Raw genomic sequence first — 16987 nt, 5'->3', positions numbered from 1 at the left:
CATGGCAAAGCTCCTCGATAGATAGGCCCCAGGGCTTTTCCACCTTCATCATTTGATAGCCTTGCCCCCCACACACACACACACACACACACACACACTCCCATAGATAGATATATTTGTATATGAATATATATCTGCCGATGTGTTCCGATAAATGGTAAATACAAATTCATTTTCTGTTTGCATTTCCCCTCCGCACAAAGCAAAAGCAAAGCCAAACAAACAAAAGAAAAAGCAAAACGCAAAAAGAGCCACAAAGAAAACAAAACAAAAGCAGCAACAAATGGAGCATTCTCTCGAAAATATTACTTAGTAATACTAATAACGATAAATTGTTGTATTTTATTTTGCGCGGTTCTTCCAGCCGATTCACTCCGCAGATATTTGGGTTTATCTTTTGTTCGTTTCTTATTTGAGATATTTTGGATTTTTTTATTATTGTTTTATGTTTTGTTAATTGCCAAAAATGTACGCGCATAAACACTGCGGTGTTGTTGGGTGTTCCTTTCAATATTTTTCGAATACTACGAGTGCCAAATATTTGCCAAATAAATTGTGTTCTTCAATAAACAAAAAGATTGAGGAGAATACTCGCATCTTGGTGGATTGATTGCCACGGAATCCACTTGAATCATTCGGATCTCAATAATCTCTGAATAGACACATTTTTCGAATTATTTTTGAACGATCTTGAAGCACAAATTTCTGTTTAAAGTTGGAAAAAAGGATTTGTAGATTGTTGTAGATGGAAGCAACCCTTGATTTAGGATCTTCTGTAGAGTATGTGCACGGAGGAAAATCCTCCTAGGAATCTGAGAACCTGATTGCCACACTCGCATACTCGTAATTGACTGGCATTAACCTGTGGCTCTGTGTGTGTGTGTGTGTGTGTGTGTGTGCAGCAGATGCACAGATGTGGCAGCAATCCACATACCATGGCTCTGGCTCTGGTCCGGTGCTGGTCCGGGTCTGGTCTGGTCTGGTCTCTGATCCTCCTACCAGATGGAACGTGAACTTGAGAGCATTGTGCGATGCGCTCATATATTTTTGCAGTGGAAATGGGGGAAACTTGTTTTTAGAGTGAGCCTCGGACTGTGGACTCCCCCCACTCGATATGGAGTTGCAGTTGCAGTTGCAGTTGGCAGAGCTGAGATGTTGGCGCATTCTTGCTACGGCGTCATCGTCATCATCATCGATGATGATTACTTTATGTTGATAATTATGCTGATGACGCTGGCATGGCACAAGCCAGCCTGCCCGATGATGATGATGATCAAGATTTGCCTTGGAAATTATAACGCAATGCCTGAAGCTGTTGTGCCGGTTGTGTGTGCCTCACACAGTCCCAGTCGCAGTCCCAGTCGCAGTCGCAGTCACAGTCGCAGTCGCAGTCGGTGTGCTGTCTCTGGGTTCCGTTCTACAGACGACCTTAAGCGGGGCAGGGCAGAGCAGGGCAGTGCCGGGCGACAGAGCAACAGAACCGGGCATCGGCCAAGTTGGGGGACTGGAGCAAACCACTTTTTTTGTGTGTTTTTTGTTTGTTTTCTCAGAGCGCAGCTCCATATTATGTGGTGTGGTGTGGTGTGGTGTGTGGTGGAAGTGGACTTGGGTATGTGGATGTGGGACCTGTTGCCGCATAGTTTTTGGTACATATATTTATTTTCCTTTTGCCCCCACACACACACACACACACACACACACACACACACGCGAGTTTTACAACCGGTTCGTCGGTCTGTTGCTATTTTTGTGTGGCGGCGGCTCTGCTCAAGCCTCTCTCTCCCTCTCTCTTGCTCTCTTTCTCTCTTTCTAGTGCAGCAGTCCACCTCCCCACACCGCACTCCCCTCTTCGCACTCCACAAAACGCTTACATCAAATGACAATTAATTAATATTTACACAGTCTCTAAAATTGCTCATAAAATTCTGGAATTCTGGAATTCAATGGAAATGGAAATGGAAATGGAATCGTAGCCCAGCGGCGGCGGCTGTGTGACTCTTCTTGTGATTACCGCCTTACCCGTATCAGTGCTACGTAATGAAAAATAACACACACAATAACAAGAGCACAAGAAAACCGCGTACAATTTATTGATAAGCACTCAAAACAGCTACGATTCGAGCAGCTGGTATAATCTAAGAAAAAGACACAGAGACAGACAGCCAGAGAGAGGGAGAGAGTGGGAGAGGGGCTACTATGTAATGGCTGGAGCTTGAGAGAACAATTTGATATGTTCTTGAAATAATAAACCAGCGACTGCCGGCAGAGGTCATTCGAGGAGACAGAAGTCTTGCAGCAGAGAACGCTGAAATGATGACTGGAGCAGTGGGGAAGGATCCAACATGAGCTCACTGGAAGATCAATGAATGAATGGACCACTGAATTAGGCATTTTACAACAGCACAACATTGGGGCAGCGCGCTGATCCATGAGGCAGATTCATGATCGCTTGAAGTCATTAAACTGGCAGTGGGAAAAACAAACCATTAGATAGAAGACTTCCAGCGGATATCCAGCAACATGTCCCTAATGATTCTGTTTGTTTCTTTGCCTTGAGGCAATCTATTTGTTGGTAGAATAAGCCAAGATCTCGCGGATTGCTTGAACTTTGGCACCAAGCGGTGGACGGTGGACGGTGGACGGGTGGACTTTGCTCGCAACGCCTTCTGCTGCGTATGCGAATGCGACAAACAAGTCTCGGCACTCGCCAAAGAGCGCTCCAAAGGCAAACAGAGAGAGGAGAGTGCAAGTGCAATATGCACGTGCCGCAAATCAACAGAGAGAGAGAGAGAGAGAGAGAGAGAGAGAGAGAGGGAATAACTATGTACGGAGCGTGAAATGATCATTGACAGAGATCGGTAAATATAAACAAATATATGCAGCAGAACGGAGCTCGGTCTTGGCCCTACAATATTTCGCTGCCACAGGCGGCTTTAACCGCCCAAAACTGCCCCACACCGGGGGGCTGCAAGCACGCACAAAAATATTTACAGAGAGCGTAAAAAAAGAAGAAAGAATTAGGCTCGCATTATGTGAGTATTATCAACGTAACGCTTCGATTGACTGTCAAAAAGTTGCTTCTAAATTTAGACTATTGCCCCCCTTTGCCAGCCCCCTTGCCGCAACCCACCGCGGCTCTAACAGAGCCCCTCCCACCAAATGTCATAGACCTCCCAATGCCCGATAAGAGAGAAAGAAGAGAGAGACAGAGCGAGAGAGAGAGAGAGAGAGAAGAGAGCGGGGTGTCGCAAAGCTCGAAGCTAACGGAGCGGCTAACGTTTTATCAAACACAAACACAGAACTTGGTCTAGTATTTGCGAATCAAATTTGAGCCAGAGATATCACTTGTGTGTCCACAGTGAATAAGAGATCTGCGTCGTACACTGGCACGATCTTTGCTTAAGTGTCAATTATCTAGGGATATCTGTGGATGTTTGCACTACGGCAATGTCTAGCCTGCAATGGATGCCTGCCAAGCAGCAATAATTCTGTTTCAGCGATCAATTTGAATCTTCGAGCTCTGCAGTTGCATTGTTTATGATTTGTTTCATTGATTTTGTTTATCATTAAATGGAAAACAAAAACAAACACAATGCTTCTGGTTTCATATTATCAAGATATCACACCTGAAACTGGAACTTCCGCCAGCTAATTGCTGGAATCCCAGGTCTCTGTTTTCGGTTACGGTTTTCGTTTCTCGTTTCTCGGTTTTCGTTTTCTGTTCTGTTCTTCGAATGTACTTGGCTAGACGACAAATGAGAGTACGATATATGTAGATACATTTGTATGGCACCATTGGTAACGCTCACCCGAGCCCGTACCCCCCACCGGGAATAACAAACGAGGGTGCAAATATTTGCCAAGTGTCACGAATCGTTGGGATTGAGATGGATGGCTCTATCTACCCCGTGTGTGTCGTCTTTCCGTACGCTCTGTGGAAATTCTAGTGGAAAATGTGGACAGGAATTGTTTTGGATTTCCAATCGATCGCATTCCAATGGTTCTGAATAAGAAACCCAATTGGTGGTCGCTACTTTGTGTCTCCCCCCTGCCAGTGGATGGAGCGACACGATCTCCTCTCCAACGATCGCTCATGATTGAGCAGCAGCGATCTCACAACCAATTAGCGCTCCATAAATCGATCGGACAAAACGATTTTGACGCCGGGCGGAACCCAGAAGTCCAAACTGTGAGATGGATCACGTTATGGCGATCATTAATAGCGCGGGAGTGGGAGCAGCGGGCAAGGGAGTGTCCGCTGTGATGGTGGGGGGTGCTGGAATGGCAGCCAGTCTAACACCTCTGCGGCTGCTTAATCATTTCGGGCCGTGTTTTTGTCAACGATGCCAAGAGGTGGCCGGGGGGGAGCAGTAAACAGAAACAGAAACTGAAATCGAAATCGAAATAAATTAAATAAATAAACGTTCCGTCGCTACATGACTGGCATTTAAGCCGAATTCTTGTCTGCTTTTTACTGCCTTTTGTTTTTTTGCTCATTTGGTTTTTGTTTTGTTTTTTGACGCAGGCGTAAAGTCGCGTGCCGCTTCCCGCGGGGGTGTGGGTGGGTGCCGCTGGGGGGGAGAACTGTCGCAGCATGTAGAACCCGAAGGGTGAGTTGAGTTGAGTTTGAGTTTGGAGGCTTTAAAATGCGCGACTCGATGCCCGGGCCAAGCGCCTTGGCATTAATTTTATCACAGGCAAAAAAAGGCAAATGAAAACGAAATCGGAACACGATCAGTGAGAAAAACAACAAACAAAATCGGTAAATTTAGCAAATTTGTTGCTTGATTTCATTATTCCCCTTTGCATTGGCCAGCAGCTGGATGGCAATATTTGCGAATTCATGGGAAAACTCAGCAGGAAATCTGATCTGCTGTGACAGAAGCCCCCTTTGCTTCACTGCTGGTAAAGCCCCCAAATTGTTGCAAGTTAAACCCATTGTTATCTGGCCGTGGACACACGATAAAGTGGCAATCCCCAGCCCAGTTCTCCCTTGCAGCCTTGCGGCCTTGTAGCTTGGGGTTTCCGTATGACCTTGCACGTGTCCAGGACTCGTCCAGGCACTGCCTGGCACTTACAATGTCAGCTCCTGGGCTGCTACATACAGCCTCCCACGTCTCAACATGTTCTGCGGCCTGCGGTTTGGCTGCTGCGCGAGGCTGCCGCCGCGCTGCTGCTGCTGCTGCCCGGAAACGGCTCCAGCTCCATTTGCGGGTACCAGGGACAGGCACAGGGCCAGCGCCAGGGCCAATAGGACAGCCAAGGCCAAGGATCTGCCGTGTGTGTGGGCTGCGCACACTCGCACGTGTCTGTGTGTGTGCGTGTGTGTGCGTGTGTGTGCGCGTGTGTGTGGGTTGCAACAGTGACAAGCACTGTAATTTCGGATTTGCATTACGGATGCTGGGCTTTGTTTTTCGCTCATTGGAATGCAAGAGCCGCAAAACGCTACGCAAACGAGAACTTAATTAATCCCAAAATGTGTGCAGTCCTGTGTCCAGGTTGGCTGGCTTTGGGCAGAGCAAACCCTAACCAGGGATAACCCAATCCACGGTAGGCTTCTCCCTCGCTCCGCTCCGCTTATCGCAACTTCAGTTTTCAGCGCACTTTCCTTTCCACTTTTGCCTAACCTTAGGTAATCTTTTCTAATCTATATGCCCTTCGTTTTACCGTCATTCAAAGTTAACTTTTTCCTTTTTTTTGCTCCACATTTATGTAGGGGAATGGGCAATGGGGAATGATGTGTATCTATCTCTCAGTGCAAAAGCTACGGGTATCTTATCGTAGCGTTGGCGATTAAGTGTGAATTATAACAGTGTTTAGATCACTGTAGAGAGATTCGAAAGAGATCTCACATCGCGCATTCGTAAATTTCAATGCTGTTCAAGGAGAGACTCCTGTGCACATCAAAAACATTGAGGCAGATATGTAGATACAATACCTGTCCGTGCACACACTCACACGCACACTGAGAGCCACAGCAGTTAACAATTGAAAATGGAAATACTCGTAGATAAGAACATTTTTAATTACGCCCCGGCATCGATGCCGCTGCCCACCCGCCAGCACCCGACCCGACCGACCCGCTGCCCCGTTTGCCATTGCCAGTTGTGCTGCCGCTGCTGTCGCTGCTGCTGCCTCATTATATTCACCAAACGAATGGCCACAATTCCAAATGGCTTTTTTTTGCATTTTTATTTCCCCCCCAGTAGTACTCCGCGTGAAGCGGAGTCTATGCTGTCCACAGAGGGCAGAAACAGGCACTGTAAATGAAATGTTTTCAATGCCAGAAACAAAAGATTTTACTAACATTTTGAGACTTTAAATAATTGATTGGAATACACATTTAAATGAGTGTAAATAAAAATAAGTACATTCAAGTTTTGGAAATAAAAGAAATAAATTGAAATTTTAAATTGTTTATTTGATTTATTTAAAATTTGAATTAAAACTATTTCGCACACAAATCCAGTAAAATAATAATAAATATTTCGTTTTATTTACGCATAAAACATGAAACTCATTCCAAAAGACTTTTAAGTAATTTTTCATTTGATTTAAATACGAAGGAGCCTCCTTTTGTCACGGAAATGTTTTGCTTTAGTTTAACTGGGAAACCAAAAGGAGAAAATGCATAAATATTGCAGATTATATTTCAGCAATCTTTTGTTACCTAAAACTCAGATTTTCTAGAGCCAAGCAAACCCAAGAGAACTAAACAAGTAAATAAACACAAATAGAATCCATCAATAACAAAGCAAAAGTGTCGCATGGCTCACTTCCCAAGGAATGCTTCGGCTCCGATCCAATCCAAATAAACGGAATGGGAAAGCCCGTGCAAGGGGCATAACCCTTGTCGATAGGCAGCTCCCTCCATTGTTTCATTCTCATTTAGGGGTTTAGTTTTTGTTTTTTTTTTGTGCGCTGTTTTTGTGTCGTTTTATCTACTGGCCGGCAGGGCAGTGCGGGGGAAAGTGCTCAACTGTTGGTCTACTTACTGACTCATACGAGCGAGAGCACTCGAGTAATCGACGTATCGTATACCTACTCGGGAATTATACATAGAGGCCCGCACAAGGTTTGCATCCCCGCGCCAGCACCCGCAGCCGCAGCCGCAGCCGCACTCGTACCCAAAACCGTCACCGTGCCGTGCCAGCCCCCATATCGATGTGCGATAATAAAGCTGTTAACATATTGTTTACACTCTCGATTTGATGTAACAATTAATCAAATAGAATTGATTCTATTTGCACAATCATTTCGAATCGTTTCGTTTCGTTTCGCTTATTGTCTTCGCTTTTCTAATGACTAAATTCATTTCCTTTCAGATAACTCGTGCGGATGAATGGACACTAAATAAGGTGAGTCCTGGCTTGCAAATATGTGAATCAATGCCTCCGTCTCGCTTGTCTCGTTTTTATATTCATAATTCCCATTATCTGCCCGCTCATCTCTCACTGTCAGAGAGGGTGGCGGCGGCCGGTCGGGTGACTTATTCAAAACACGAAAAAACGCCGTTAAGGCGCCTCAGACACGGCCAACGGCAGTGGCAATGCCATTGATCAATGGGCACATCAGGGTGCATTAGCACATACATAACACACCTCCAGCTGCCAGTCTGGATCAAAACAGTTGGTCTTACTTACTTACCATATGGATTAGGGCCGTAACTTAATTAATTACTCTGTCAGCAAGCGATTATGGACAGCACAGAGTTTCAGGAGGTGGCGCTATATAAACGGCGTTCCTTACTTTTTGATAGCTATGAATTCTTATGATTGATTCAGTTAATTCGGAGAACACTTGATGCTGGATCGTTGGAGCCCATTTCAGATGAATCAAAAGGCTTCTAGATAGCTTCTAGTTCCACGGCCTAGGCTTTCCCTCCAACAAAACCCGCTGGCAGTTCCTGTGGCTCAGGGCGCATCCTTGAGCTGCGTTTGGCTCCAGAAATGATCCAACGGTTCCAACAATTGATTGCATCCAACTGCATTAGAATAGTTCTAAATTGAAAACCCTTTTTGCTGGGCTGATTCCTTTCTGGCCATCATTCATTGTTAAATGCAAAACTTGTTGGCTGTCCAACGAGGTGGTGAAAATCCTTTTAATGTTTGTTTCGCTCTTGGGGCAACACTGACGGCCGAACTGAGGGAAAAGTTGCAAGTTTCTTTTTTGTTTTGGTATTTAATCATTTGTCAGCGCATTGCAACGAACTTTTGCCATTGTTGTCCTCTGTCCCCTGTCCCCTCTGGCTGCCTTGCCCTGTCTGTTGCATTGTTGTCATTGTGTGGAGTTGCGTGTTCATTGACGTCACAGCCACCCACCAGCCCCTTGGCGCGAGGGGCAGGCAGGCAGACAGGCAAGCAAGCTTGTTGCATGTTGCACGCACACTCACACACACACACACACACACACACCCGCCCGCATTTTGTGTCCAGCACTCAAGTAAGCAGGTCAGCGGTTCTTGCGGTTTAACTCACTTCGAGCGCAAGAAAAGCAACAAACCAGCCGCTGCACCTCCCACCTCCCGCCTCCCACAGGCACAACAGCAACACCCAGCCGCACTCTCATTCCAGCAGAACCCCCAAAACTCGGTCAGCCTGCGGTTTTTCTTCAAGTTTCGCTCCGCGTCACCAGCGTGTCTCTGGGCACAAATCGAGAGACGAGCGAGCGAGCAGTCGAGCAGTCGAGCAGCCGAGCGACCGACCATTGCATAATGCGCACATTTTTCGTTAGTTGAAAATTGAAATTGATTTTTATGAGAGTTCCGTTGTGCTCCACTCTCCACTCTCCACTCTCCACGCTCCACACTCCATTCTGCTTGGTTCCACTTAATTCAGGTGATGGCCACAACCAGCAGACATTCGTGTGCGAGGGCGGCCAGTTGAGTAGCTGATGGAATCAACCTCAAGCATGTGCAGAAGCTACAACAGGCCCAACACAGAGAGTGGGAGAGAGAGAGAGAGAGAGATGTAGAATTATTTATTAATATCTTTGATTGCGAATACTCTTCGAACACCTCTTGCAATGCTCTTGTTTCTGGCACCCCCGAAGCCCAGAAATCAATTTCAATTAACCAAATACATATGCAGAAGTACACACACCCACACACACCCACACACTCAAGTGAACAAACAAACAAACAAACAAACAAATAAATAAATAACTCGCAAGCGAAGCTGAAGCTGCAGTTGGTCGTCCTGTTCCTGGCCCTGTTCTGGATACCCTGCACTCTGGCAGCCATCAAATATTCCCATAAATATGACAGCAAATTTGAATCTGAAAGTAAACTTTAACCTTGCCACGGACAGCCACTAAAGTTGATTAATTCGCTTTAATCGTGCAGCGGGATGATCCTTCGTAAATATATCATTTATATAGCTCCTTGGTGTCGGGGTTTTCCTTTCTTTTTCTTCTTTTTTGGTATCTTTCATCGGAGTATCAAGCAATTGGAAATTTCCTTAATTTATTCTCCCCCCTTGTGCTTGTGCACCCCCACAGAGAACGTCTCTCCTGCCGCTTATTGATATTAAAAGGGCTCGTTCCCCCACCCAGCACAGTCCCCAGTCCCCAGTCCCCCGTGTGGTGTGGCCTGGTGGCTTGTTGACTTGCTCCGCTAATAATTGCAAAGACCGCGCGAGGAAAGGCAAACAAATTTACAAAACTGCCAGCACCCAAGTCGGGCCATCCATCCATCCATCCGTCCGTCCGTCCGTCCGTCCAGTCTGCCCCTCAAGCGGCACCCCTACCCACCAGCCACTGTCCACCGGCAGTGGGAAAGTGGAAAAAGTCTGGCAGATAGCGCCTCAGTCGACGGCCCCGGGAAAAGTCACGTTTTGCATTTTGGTTTCGGTTTTGTTCAGAACCTGAACGACGTGGCGTCGCGTCGCTTGAATCTTACTTTCATGTTTGTCCCCCCAGCGCCACACTGCTCCCGAGATTCGCTGTAAATGACAGATGATGATGGGCCGGGTATATAAGTTGGCAAATAAATCAAAGACCCAAGCTCCATTCCGGCTTGAGGACTCGATTTGCGTGCTGCGGCTGTGGCAGGACTGAAGGACTACACAAAATCAAAGCAGCAGTAAAACAGTTTCGATTTTATATTGCAGTTTAAATGTGTTTCATTTAGGCTTACCTTTTTGTGGAAGGGAAGTACCTGACGAATTTTCAACGAATATTTGAAGACCCTTATACACTCGCAGAAAATGGGGCAGCATGCTTAAAATATTAACAGAATGTTTAAAGCATATTTCAGAAATATTTACTCAAAGAATAAAATTCATTTAATAAATTAAACAATAAAAATGGAAGTCACTTAACAAAAAATCCAAATCTCAGTGCTCAAATCTGTAATTTAAATAAATGTCGCTTTAAAGGTTTTTTCAACATTTTCTTTATTCAATTTCCACTCTCGTAATCAAGTTTCTTTCATTAAAACATTTTTTAGTCCAAGTATAAATACGTTTAAAATGCAGGCCTTTATTTTGGAATTCTTTTTCTGATATCCCAAAAATCTAGGGTGTTTCAATGGTCGCATACCCCGAAGACAGACTGTGCACTTCCTGCTCTTTCCAGCGCTCTCTCACTTTCTGCCTTGTTTATCTTTGGGAGATGTTTGGCGTGCAAGAAATTCCTTTTTTTCGCGTTGATTTTCGCAAAGTACTCGTATACTATTGTGTGTGTGCCACGCGAGTGGCGAATTGATATTCATGCCTCAGTGGCAAAGCTCCCTTTGCCCACTGTCCCCGAGTGCCAACATTGCGTATGCGCATTTCCTCACTCACAGAAGATGCAATTTGATTGCGGATTGAGAGCACAGATTGGAGCGTGTGTGTGGTGCACCTCAAAATGTTTTGACTTTTGCCTGACCCACAACCTACACATACTGCGCCCAGTGTCCAAGTGTTGGGCCATGCGCCACATTCCATGCAACGAGTGCACTTGCAACCGATAGTCCCTCAGGACTGCAATAAGTCCGGAGTCAAAGAGCGACGTTCGTTGGAATTTGGACATTCGGGCCCTTTTATGCAAGACAGTGTAACGAATCTTTTGGAATCCTCTGAATGCCAAAGGATACTTGTCAGCTTGCACAAAAACAAACAGGATACCGGCTCGGTGCTCCTGCTTCTAATGAGCATTTCTGATGAAATTCCACTCCGCCAAAGGGTTTGCCAGCACGTTTATTACATATTCTGTTTACATTTGTCCGTAAAAGACAAAATTTACAATCTGTTGAATTTATTTTTGCCTATTTTCGCCATGAAATTCGATTAAGGATGTTGTTTCGTGTCCTTGAAATGGTTGCAATGATTAAATTGCGTATATTCGAGATAACAAATCAAATCAAGCTGCAGGCCTACAATAATTGTATTTTATTATCACACATATACAAAACACATTTCCATTCCATTTCAAATAAAGAGTTTATTTGTTGTCTATAATCGCATTAAAAAATGTGCACAGCAGCACACAAAACTATTTGCATTTTTCAGCAATTTATGTGCCGTCAAAAGTCAATGTTAATATTGAAAATGTAAACAGGCTGAGGATTTGTTCTTCAATTTACATATAAATGTAAATATTTACATCTAATTGCCATCAAATCTGAGCCACGTATTTCTTTTGTATTTGATTGGAGCTTCAACAATACAATTTGGACGGCAAAAGGAGGTGCTTCAAACTAAATAAGTTTACTCGGAGTAAAAAGTGTTTGCAACTGGAGGCATTCACACGTGGTGGCTGTTGAGGGCATGGGGGAATTCCCCGCACACACACACACACACACATACACACACACACACACACTCTAAGCTGTAAGCGAAAAGGCACATTTTTTGGGCCACAAGACGCGGTTCGTTCGTTCGTTCGGCCTGATGAAAATATTATGCCAACAACAATGACAGCATTAATTGCCGACACAATTGAGGCCACGCCGCAACCCAAATACATGGATATATGTAGGTACATACATATACATATGTACATATGTATGTTCCACTATATAGGGGTGTCATATGTATGCGCATATCCCAACTAATTCAGTCACATTCAGGCAACAGAAGAGCCGTGACGCAGTTGGGTTAATTCTGGCTGCTTGTCACAGGACATGCAAAAAGGTATTTTAATACATGTCAATGTTGCCTGGGGAGTGGGGAGTGGGCAGTGGGAAGATGGGTACCTATGTATGGATGTGTCTCTCTTTGTGTGTGTTTTCTGGTCCATGTTTGTTAATTGAGTTTCTGCCATCAAAGATTTGCTTTGTTGTGGTTCTGACAGTGAATATTTTGAAACCTTTTTTAGCCACTCCCCTGCCCCTCCCCCATTAAAAAAGCAACACCCAATTGTTGAAATATAAGCGAAAAGCAACGCTCTCTCTCTCTGTATCTATGTCTATCGTTGAATGGCCTCCAGGCACCAGGCACCAGGAAAGTGCTGCCTGCATTTGTGTGCCATGGAAATGAAAATGAAAATGAAAACTTGTGTGTGAATAACTTTAATTGTTTTCCACTGCATGAAGTTTATTTCTCTATTTCTCCATTACTCTAACTCGTTCTCGTTCTCGTTATTCTCCTTCACCGTTGAGTTGCATTAAAAAGTTGCACACTTTTTTCAGATTATTTCGTGCAACACTCGTGACTCATTCCCGCCTGCTGCAGTGCCTTGCCCCCCTGTAGATGTGTAAATGAGCAGAATGGAATTCGACTCCTTCTACTCTGTTGTGTTTGTCTGTTAATTGTTTAATTTTTAAGCTGAATTTCAGCATTTTGGTGCACACTTTCGGAGCTGCAGCTGCTGGGGGGCACTGCTAATGAAGCGAGAGATATTTTGTGGTTCGTTAGAGTCCATGTTTACGACAAGCTGAGAAGCTAGATAGATATAACTGCCAGGACTCGGTTGCTGCACAGGAAATTTCGCATGCGGTGGAGACCACAAAAGAGTTTTCCATGTGGCATATTCTGTTGGAGAAGGTGCATCGCATCTCTGCTGCAACCTGAAGCTGCCACAATTTCTGTTGCCGAACGGAGGCGGTGAAGGATTCGCTTCTCAGGCTTGCGGCACAACAAAAGTGTCTCCTGCAGGAGGAGTTTTAAGACAATATATTTAAATTCTGTCTCTCTTCTGTCGCATCTGTTCCTTAAACATACTCCAGTTTTGCTCAGAATGAATATTATGTTGCTGCTTTTGCTTTTGCTTTGACATGGGTAAAACATTTGGCCAAGTCAAACATTTTGTGCTGGAGTTTAAAGTTCAATGTGCCCCGTGCCCTGAGAAGGAACCCTTTTTTATATGCAAGGAGGGACACACAAACACACACACACACTGGCCCTGTTTTCCATTTCCTTTTACTCTTTTTTTTAGTGGTTTTTTCTTGTTTTGTTTTGTTTTTGGCTTGCCTCGCTTTCACTTTATTGCCCTCGCCAGTGAGCCATATATTGCGTCTATCTAAGCCAGGCCAGAACACACACACACACACACACACACACACACATACAGGCAACCAGTCAGCCCATCCACCACCCAGCACTCGGTGGAAACACTCACATGTAATGCATTTTTAAATTTGCATGCGACTCCCGACTCCCGCTCACCTGTCGCCCCTGTTGTCGCTGGCTTCAACAATGGCAGCTGTTAGTGTCTAACTAGTTAGTTAGTGCCACATTGAAGATGGTTGCCGCACGCGACTCGCCTGCCAAACAGTGGACTGCACACGGGGCACACACGTCACACGGGCACCCGCCCGCTGCAAGTCCACTGATGGCCACATCCTCTCTGTGCTCCATTCTCCAGCCATAATGCGCAGCAGCCTCCAGGTCCTTCGTCTTCTCGGGTTCAAGTCGATGCCGGGCGGGGGCTGGGGCACACTCTTTCGGGAAAGCGACATTATGCATATCAAAAAAAGGAGAGGGACAGCAAGACATGGAGCTGAATGCCACCACGAACGGGGCAGAAGGCAGAAGGCAGAAACCTTTGCCTTTGCCTTTGTCTGCTGCTTTATGCATCTGCTGTCAGTTGCATCCACTCTCTGGGTGTGTTGGGAGTGGGAGTTCGTTGCACTGTCCCAAAAGCAAGCTCAGCAGGCAGTTGTACTTTTTTTTTAAATTTTTTAATGACTATTTTTTAATTTTTGGTTGTTTCTTGTGGTTTTATGTCTGCAAAAAAATGTCTTTTACATTTTTCTAGCTTCAGTTAAACTCTTTAATTGCTGCTTAATGTTTAACCCGAACATTTGTCTATTTTGTCTGCAATTTTCATTTAATTTTTGACTGCATTTTTGTTTCTTGCAGTGTGGCTTTGCCCTGTGGTCCCTTGGGGTTGGGGTTGGGTTTTGGCTTGGTGTTTTTTTTGTGTTCTCTTCGTGTTGTTGTTGTTGCCAGCGATTGCATTTGTTACAGGCATTCGTGGGGGGTAGGGGTAGGGTCGTAGAGGCAGCAACAACATTGCACTTTGACTTTAACGCTGTTGCATTTTACTAGGTCAAAAGCAACGTCACCGCGTGCCAAAGGTTGTGTCCCTTTCTCTAGCTCTTTCGCTCTCTCTCTCTCTCTCTCGCTCTCTCTCTACCTGCTCGCCATCTCTTTCGCTCGTTATGCATGTGTTTTTGTGTGGTGTCAAACATAAATATGGTGCAAAAGGTGAAACTGTTGCTGGCAAGTGCCTGCTCACAGCTCCAGCTCCAGCTACGGTTACTGGCTGCTGCTTCTGCTGGCTCCTTGCTAACTGCCAGGCATAAATCGGTTGTCTGTGTGTGTGTGTGCTATAGCGTGCTAAATTTCAGACACACACACACACACACACACGTGGCATGTGGCATGTGGCAACCAAATAGCTAACTATTTCTAATTGGAGGTCGTTGCGGTGCTTGTCTTCGCTGGCCCCCCCGTAGCCCCCGACCGCCCCACCGACTTGTTGACTGCTGACTCCCAGCATTAAGACTGCAATTTCCAAAAAGCAAACTGAAGGAATTTCGGCAAGAGCGTTGCGCCAAAAATACGCATAGAGTTCTCCCCTAAGCTAGTCCTTGGATAGTCCTTCAAGAGCTCTGTTGAGCCTCTCACAAGGTGCTTCGATGCAACCGGAAATAAATGTATTTATGCCCAGATTGTGAATATTTTTTAAGAGTGTTCTTGGCACAAATTAAATTCCGCAGTGAGCAAATAACATTTGAATATAATTATGAATAGAATTAATTGCAGCTTGGTAACTTTAATGAATTAATTGACTCGCACTATATTTTATTTATATGATTATTGATTCAAGTTCCTCCTCGAACTCTGCCAAAAATCTCACATAATTGGTTCAATCTTGGCCCAGAAATTTCCGTAATTTAACGCCAGACTCTGTCTCAAACTTGATTAAACGAATAGAAATTGTTTTGGAATTTTGCAAGCCAAAGTGCTGGGCATTCTCTCTTCTGAAGTCTTTTGTTGTCTGCATTCGCAGGACTGAATGTAGTGCACAGCTCTTGGGTAGTAATGCGTAGAACCGCCCAGAAACTATGAACTAACAGCCAGTCCATGGCATGCAGGGACTTTCCTCATACGGACTTTACTTGTATTTGGTTGAGTTGTATAGCTTTGGCTTGGAGTAAACTCGAATCTGCTCATCCACGATGGCCAGCTCCTTGTCTATTTCGGCTCTGCGGCTGCGCACCCACAGACTCTGCGATGTGATGGGCATGCGATTCAATTCACTGATGAGACCATCGCAGCGCTGCTGTGCGCTCTTCAAATCGCCAACACGAGCCTGCTCCGTGAGCATACATTCCGGACCCGGTTCGCACTGCTCCTCGTCCTTTTCCAGAAAGCGAGGCAAACGCACCTCGTCGCGAACTGTTGACAAGAATAGAGATCGATTGGTCATTCCCCTCGGGTGCAGAATACTCACAGTTTCCAGCGTGTTTGCAGGAACTTTGCTGTGGCTGCTGTTCCTCGTCTTCGCTGTAATCACAGCGATTGCTCAGGGATGCCCCATCAAAGCTGCACCTAGAAGAGCACAAAAACACGCAACACTTACAAATTAATCCACTTGATTCCTATTGATATTTCTGCTTACTTTCTTAGTGCATTTGTCAGGTATAGCTCGTCGCTGATGTCTTCCGTTTGCGTGGCAGTGTTTGTGGCACTGTTGCGCCGTGTGCCGCACGAATTGCAGTCCGACGACTGTGCTGCCTCCTCCGAGTGGTCGTAGTACACCGGAGCGCGTTGCTCCTGGCGGCCAACACGTTGGCCCGACTCTGCAGCGCCCACACCCAATTGTTGATGCGAACACGAGTTGAGGCGGTTACGGACTAGACTGCTCTCGCGGGTATTTTGTTGGGGCCTGCCGCCAGCTTTCCATTCGCCTATCTCGGTGCCGGCACGGCGCATGGGTGGCATCCACCTGGGACGCACTGGCTCTCTGGCAGCCAGCTTTTCCGCTGTTGTCTGCTCCAGCGAGCGAAGACTCTTTTTATTTTCGCTGAGAAAGTTGCGACTCGGGGGAGCTTGCTCCACTGGAAAATTGCCAGTCATTCGGGGCTTAGGGCGCGACATTATCGCGATGAACTACGGCGCGGCACTATCTATAAGTATTTGTAAATATTTAATGTTTTCGTGTTTCGCAGTCCGTCGAGCTGCGTCGCTGAATGTTGTGATTGTAGATGTTGCTCCAACTTTGATCGTATATCAAAAGCATACCTCGATGGGGCAATTCTTGGTTTGGCTTAAATCTTTTGGAAAGTGCTGCCCAATTTTGTTGTAATGTTTTTACTGCATTTAGAGCTATTTACTGACCATGCGAAATACTATAAAAAACATTTATTCATGCAAATTCGCGCACTTAAGTATTTTTGGGAATTCCTGGCTCACTGGCAGGCATTTTTCGGAAGCCCTAAGTATGGCCTTATGCATAACATAATTTATTGATGCTGGCCAACAATTTGCGCCAATCCTTTGCCTGGCCATGTGATGCTCGAAACAAAAGCCACGAATATGCCATTCAGACAATT

General features: G+C 45.4%; 1 protein-coding gene across 1 annotated transcript; it reads right to left on the bottom strand.

Moving 5' to 3' along the window:
* Nucleotides 1-15546: 15546 nt before the first annotated feature.
* Nucleotides 15547-16545, bottom strand: LOC117896464. The gene is made up of 3 exons (XM_034804801.1): nt 16054-16545; nt 15886-15983; nt 15547-15830 (listed from the first exon to the last, which is right to left on the bottom strand). The coding sequence occupies exons 1-3, from the start codon at nt 16530-16532 to the stop codon at nt 15547-15549; spliced, it is 861 nt and encodes a 286-aa protein (XP_034660692.1). The 5' UTR covers nt 16533-16545.
* Between the last annotated feature and the right edge of the window lie 442 nt (nt 16546-16987).

This window comes from Drosophila subobscura, chromosome A (genome assembly GCF_008121235.1).
Source record: "Drosophila subobscura isolate 14011-0131.10 chromosome A, UCBerk_Dsub_1.0, whole genome shotgun sequence".
Taxonomy (NCBI): Eukaryota; Metazoa; Arthropoda; class Insecta; order Diptera; family Drosophilidae; genus Drosophila; species Drosophila subobscura.
Note: the sequence above shows the minus strand (reverse complement) of the source record. Positions and strands in the feature narration are given on the sequence as shown.